Genomic DNA, 6423 nt, shown 5'->3' with positions numbered 1-6423 from the left:
ATAATTATAAATTTATACACGATTTTGATTCAATTAATGTATTGTTTAACTCTAAACATGTTACACTATTCAATATATTTCTATTGGATTCGATTTTTGACAAATTTGTAGTCCAATTACATTTTCTTTTTATACTTTTTATATTTAAAATTTTCAATAAATATGTCACCAAACAAATGTTTAGATTTCAAATTTTTGTATTTTAGAATTATGCTTAAAATATTATTATGGTTCAAATGGTAAATAATACATGATTGGAGCATTCACATTAAGGATCTAAAAAAATATAGCATTTAGCAACTCAAAAACCTATTTTATCAATTTTAAACTCACTTTACAATTCATCCCACATCAATGTTTCTATTTTTTTACCATTTCATTTATAATAATATAAACAACTCATTAAAATAATAATAAAATTATCACCATAACCAACCATCACAAAAATCATGAAAAAATAAGAGCAAGTTGCTATAGTGAGCTCTCATTTATGAGAGTTCACTGTAGTTGGGTGCTAATTTTTTTTAGATATGAGATACTTGATGGAGCATGATTTTTGTGGTTTAAAATATTAAAAATAGCTTTTGAGTAGGTTTGACACCCTTGTTGTGAATGCTCTTACTACAAAATTTGACATGTATTGTAAGAGCATTCCCATTAAGCCTTCTATAGGCTAAAATATGCATTTTTTTTAGCATTTTTGACCCAAAAGCTTGCTCCATCAAGGGTGTTAAATGCTATAATTTTTGGCATTGTTGAACAGTGCCATCTCATATTTGAGAATGCACTGTTCACCAATTGTAAAATTTATATTATTTTTTTTATTCAAGTGGGGCCCACTTTATGTTCTTTCTCATTTCCATTTCTTCCCTATCTCACCATCTCTCTCTCTCCAAACCCATGGTTGACAATCAATGACAATCCAAATCACAAACCCATGGTTAATTTGTGATTGACCCTAAATCAGCCACCGACCATCACCGCGGCGGCCTAAGGAAAGCAAACCGTGATGGCCCACAGCGAGCAATAGCCCCATGGCCACTCGTGATTTGAACCAACCCACAGCCACACCCACGGCGATCTGAACCCACCCACGACAAGCCACGACCACCATCGACCCACGGCAATCTGAATCCCACGGCAATCTGAAGCCTACAAGTCGATTTGGAGAGAGAGGAGATGGTGGAGGGTTCTTTTTTTTTTTTTTTTTTTCCCTACTTTGGTTGGTGGTGGTGAGTGGATGTGGAGGTTTCTTTCGGCTGTGATTTTTTTTTCTTTTTTTGTTAGTGGTGGTTGTGGTATGGGTGGTTGGTAGTGTGGTGTCGGCGGTGCTGTGAGAAAGATAGAGACAGAGGAGAGAGAGGAAAAATAAAAAAATTATTGAAAAATAATAAAGAAACATTATTTAAATGAAATGGTAAAAAAAATAGAAGTTTTGATATAGATTATATTGAAAAGTGGTGTGTTATATATTATAAAATTGGGTTTTAAAATGCTAAATACTATATTTTTTGACATGTTTGATAAGAATGCTTTAAGAACGTTTAAAAAAAAAACTATAAATTTTAAAAAAAATAATTAAGTGAAAAATTTATTAGATGATATAACATGGTTTAAAGTTACTAACCCATACTTTTACTATGTATATTGTTTTAGAATTCAGTTTTTTTATCAACACCTCTCTCTCTCCACATCATCATGACTCATAAAAGTTTGATACATAAAAATTCAAAAATAAATAAAAGTCAATTTGAACAAAATTTGAATTTGTCAAAGCTTGTTTTTATTCAATGGACTTGCCGTGTGCCCGTGAGTGAAGGTTCGCATAATAAAGGACAACTAATAATTTTCCATATAAAGAAATAGTTCCATTATCAATCAAAAGGGTAAAAACTAAAAATCCACAACAAAAGTCAAATCCAAATGTGTTCAAATTTCAATTATAATAAACAAAAAAAAAAGGTTAAAAAACTTTGATATGTACAGAACCATATTACCCAGTCCACTACTTAAAGTCTTAAACTGACCCACACGGCACAACAAAGGAACTAGTAGTAGTAATTTTTAAGCTTCAAATAATCAAATTTTGATATTTTCTCTCCACGAGAATTTGAAGAGAACATGAGAAATATATAATATTAAAATTTTATTCCACCACCCACACACACTCAACACAACTTTTCAACTCAACAGACTAACCTCATGATTTATTATTTAATAATATTCACTAAGCACTACCTTCCTTAGAAATCTTCAAACTCATCTCAGCCGTTAGATCCAAAAAACCCACTTTGACTTTTCAGATCTTTTTCTAGCTGGATCTTTACCCGGTCATCCAGTCACCTCATCCCCCTATATTAACCATACTCTTCCTTCAAATGTATACTCTTTCAGTTTTTCTATCTTCCTTCACAGAAAAAACACTTTCATTTCAAACGCAAAAAACAAAAACAAAACCTTGCTAAGCCTACGAATGGCGGTGGATCTCCTGGGCTTTCCGAAGATGGATGATCAGACGGCTATACAAGAAGCCACGTCACAAGGTTTGAGGAGCATGGAGCATCTGATTCGCTTCATGTCTAATCGGCCAAACCACATGGACTGTTCCGACCTCACAGACCACACTGTGGCCAAGTTCAAGAAAGTCATTTCTCTTCTGAACCGGACCGGTCACGCCCGGTTCAGGCGCGGACCGGTTCGTCCCTCTGCTTCGCCTTCTTCGTCTGATGACTCAATCTTTGTCCCTCACTCACAAACTCTTAGCCTAGCTCCTACTCCTCCGGCGCCGGTTGTTGCCCCGACCGCCGTGTCCCAGATCCCCATCACTGCTCCGGCGAGCTACGTTTCACATCCACATAGCTTGACTCTTGACTTCACAAAGCCTAATGCTTTTGCTTCGAACGCTAAGGCTTCGGAGCTCGATTACGCCAAGGATAGCTTCAGCGTGTCGTCGAGCTCGTCGTTCATGTCGTCGGCGATCACCGGAGATGGAAGCGTCTCTAACGGGAAGCTGGGAACTTCGATCTTTGTTTCTCCGGCGCCTGCCGTCTCCGGCGGAAAGCCACCGCTCTCGTCTGCTCCCTACAAGAAGAGGTGCCACGAACACGAGCACGAGCACTCCGGCAACGTCTCCGGCAAGTTCTCCGGCTCCGGCTCCAAGTGCCATTGCTCTAAAAGAAGGTACGCAGTGTTTATTCACCATCTGCAAATTTTAGCACAACCTCTCTCTCTCTCTCTCTGGTTAAACATTTTAGTTCGCCGAGTGAAACTGAGTTAACTCAGTAACACACTAACACCTATATAAAAAAAACTATAATTCGAAAACTGTGTTTCCTTGGGATTGTGAATGAATCAAAATTTTGAACATAGAAAAAAAAATCGAAGATTTTTCATTATTAACATATAAAAAAAAAAAAAAAATTATAGATGATTGGAATGAATCGGGCGAGTTGACTCACTGAATTGCGGTGAAGAAATTTTCAATTTGGGAGTCAACGAGTTGGGTCGGAACAGTTAATCTATTATTGGGTACAGCACGCGCGACACTGACAGGGTAGGGGTGTCTTGTCTTTTAACAGGGGTATTTTAGGAAAAAGGGGACAAAAGTAAAAGACTAGGTCCAAAAATTCAAACCTCGTAAACAAAACAGATTTGTCTTTATCTCTCGGTAGTAGTCCTCTACTCCTTGGATTCTAATTTTGACCACTGACTTAGTTTAAAGCAATACATTACGCACCCCTAGCTTATGTTAGAAACCGCGGCGCACAGTAAATTAATTATTTTTGGATTAAATTCGTTAATAGTTATTAATTAGTGTTTGATTGTTGTTTTGATTACAGGAAAAATCGGGTTAAGAGAACAATTAGAGTACCGGCAATTAGTTCAAAAATTGCTGATATTCCACCAGATGAGTATTCATGGAGGAAATATGGTCAGAAACCAATCAAGGGGTCACCATACCCACGGTAACTATTATAGTCCTTCATCACTGACCGTTCAATTTATTGTTGTATATGATTATGAAGTCAATTTTTTGATATTTTAGTAAACGTTGTTGATTTTGTTGTTGACTTTGTTTTTTGTATTTTCAGGGGTTATTACAAATGTAGTACAGTAAGGGGTTGTCCAGCGAGGAAACACGTGGAGAGAGCACCTGATGATCCAACGATGCTGATTGTAACGTACGAGGCGGAGCACCGTCATTCGGGTCCACTCGCGATGCAGGAGAACGTGGCCTCTGGGGTGGGTTTGGTATTCGAGTCAACGTGAGTGAGAGAAATTGAAATATTTTAAAATTTACATTAAAAAGAGAGAGAGAGAGAGAGAGAGGGAAAGTTGGTAAACGACGTAGACTTTTGTAATATCGAGGTAGTGGAGGGGTTTGGATGTAAATTTGATTTTTAATTTTTAACATGTATAAATAGTGGTGGAATTGGAATCTCAATCTGCCAAAGCAGGTGTTTAATTTAATTAGACCTTTTATATCGTTTGGTGGTGATATTATTTATTTTTATGATTAATTTTTTTTTAATTATTTAATTTCGTGTTTATCTTGATCCGCCACTATGGATTCTTTATTGACAAAAAAGACAAGATGCGTGTGTGTTAAGAGTCAAAGAAGTGAGAAATAAGATGCTTTGTAGGTGGGAAGAGCATAATAATCATAACTCGAAAATGGAAGATGAGGTGGACCATTCACTTCTCGTTGAATAGAATATTGGAGATATTTTTATTTTTAAATTAATGATGATATTTTTTTTGGGTGGAAATTAGTGATGATATTATTATAAGGGGAAGCGTAGTTTGACCAAAAACCTTGGGGGAAAAAAAAAAACAATAAAGGAGAGAGAGAAAGTGGGTTTAATTAAAAGGATTGGAAGAAAAAAATCAGCGGTGGTTGAATTATATAAAATATAAATGGTCCACTTATTAATGTTTCAAGCTAAAAATCAACCATATGTGTTTCTTATACGGATGACTTTTGGTGGTTTATTGACTGGGTTTAATTAAAAGCTGAAAGTCAATGTCTCCATTCAGCATGTTGCAAACATGCAATGCATCTCCACCAACCTTTGATTTTATCTCATAAATGATAAACACACCCTCTAGAATTTAGACGTGTGTCTTAAAAAAAAAGGATAAAATCCCCTACGGTTCTTTTAGAAACTTGGGTGGATATGTCAATGTGGTGTGTTCAAAATTCTTGGTCATTCTAGTTGGATCTGATTTGGTGTTAGTTAGCCCATTAGACCTGATTCACTTGGGGGAAGAACTTTGATGTGTTGATATCGAGCAGGTTATTTGACTGGGTTTTCGAGGTGGTTGTTGGGATTTCACGTCTTTATGTGGTTCATGAATAGCTTGTAGGCAAGAGGGACCTAGCAAAACTTGTTCATAACCCAAATAAAGGCCTGAAAGTCCACAACAAAGAGACAATGACTCGAATATTGGTGTGTGAAGTCCATGAACAATTGACAAAGGTAAGTGGTTAATATAACATCGTTAAACTCAAACTAATATGCTTAATCTTCTAGGTTAGGTAATATGGAGTATATTATGTTAATTACTTAATAAGAGTCTCCCCACAATGTTCTTAACAGTTATGTGTTATTTTTTCCTAATAAAAATCTCTCAAAATTGCACTAATAAATAAATAAATAAATAAAAAGAATATAAGAATAATCAAGAACACAAACAAATTCTTAATTTTTTTTTTTTAGAAAGTACAAATTCTTAATTCAAATAATAAAAAACACAAAAAAGAAGAAGTCCCACAAAAACAATAATTGCACTTTTCTTCCTCATTTTCATTAACTAAACAAATGCGTCTTCAAAACACACACAAATTCAAGACATACACCCTTCATTTTAAAAAATTTCTCTAGTTCCAAAGATTGTGACTTGTGAAAAGGGTCCATGGTGGTGTCAAAGGGGGCACGCATAGTCGTGGCTATGGAAATTGTAGGAGACTTTGAGATTATGTAGTTGTTGGGTTCAGCCTTCGTAGCCTATTATCCAGCAAGGGGACTCTGCCTCTTTGGGGTTTAGATGTCTAAGTAAATTAGCTAAATGAATTTCAATGTCATATTAATAGCTACCTTATATGAGTACTAGCCACATAAGCCAAAAAAAAAAAAAGGATGAGCTAAATCATTCTAGAAAATAGAGACAAAAATTGAACCTTTTAAAATTAGAGTGAGACAACTAGAACTTAACCCCAAATTTCATAAACCAAAAGTTTTTTTTTTTTAATCTAGATTATTTTAAAACCGAACTAATTATGTTATTTATAAGATGAGGTCTAGAGGATTAAGTAAATTATTATTTTTATATGTTGATAACTTTGACAAAATTCTAGTCATCTATTTGAAAAAGAATGATTAAGATTTGAAAATTTCCATTTTGTGAAGTTCCACCAAAAAT

At 35.2% G+C, this 6423-nt stretch overlaps 1 protein-coding gene across 1 annotated transcript; it reads left to right on the top strand.

The window, feature by feature from the left end:
* The first annotated feature begins 2380 nt into the window (after nucleotides 1-2380).
* Nucleotides 2381-4498, top strand: LOC115972116 (probable WRKY transcription factor 17). Its single transcript, XM_031092276.1, has 3 exons — nucleotides 2381-3180; nucleotides 3840-3965; nucleotides 4092-4498. Exons 1-3 carry the CDS (start codon nucleotides 2474-2476, stop codon nucleotides 4267-4269), a joined length of 1011 nt encoding a protein of 336 aa, XP_030948136.1. The 5' UTR covers nucleotides 2381-2473; the 3' UTR covers nucleotides 4270-4498.
* Nucleotides 4499-6423: the final 1925 nt, after the last annotated feature.

This window comes from Quercus lobata, chromosome 12 (genome assembly GCF_001633185.2).
Source record: "Quercus lobata isolate SW786 chromosome 12, ValleyOak3.0 Primary Assembly, whole genome shotgun sequence".
NCBI classification, from domain to species: domain Eukaryota; kingdom Viridiplantae; phylum Streptophyta; class Magnoliopsida; order Fagales; family Fagaceae; genus Quercus; species Quercus lobata.
Note: the sequence above shows the minus strand (reverse complement) of the source record. Positions and strands in the feature narration are given on the sequence as shown.

Bases quoted from the DNA above. Each gene is read 5' to 3' on its own strand.
- LOC115972116 (XM_031092276.1), top strand. From the start codon at position 2,474: ATGGCGGTGGATCTCCTGGGCTTTCCGAAGATGGATGATCAGACGGCT. The intron at 3,181-3,839 runs GTACGCAGTGTT...TTTTGATTACAG, and splicing joins TGCCATTGCTCTAAAAGAAG to GAAAAATCGGGTTAAGAGAA. The intron at 3,966-4,091 runs GTAACTATTATA...TTGTATTTTCAG, and splicing joins AAGGGGTCACCATACCCACG to GGGTTATTACAAATGTAGTA.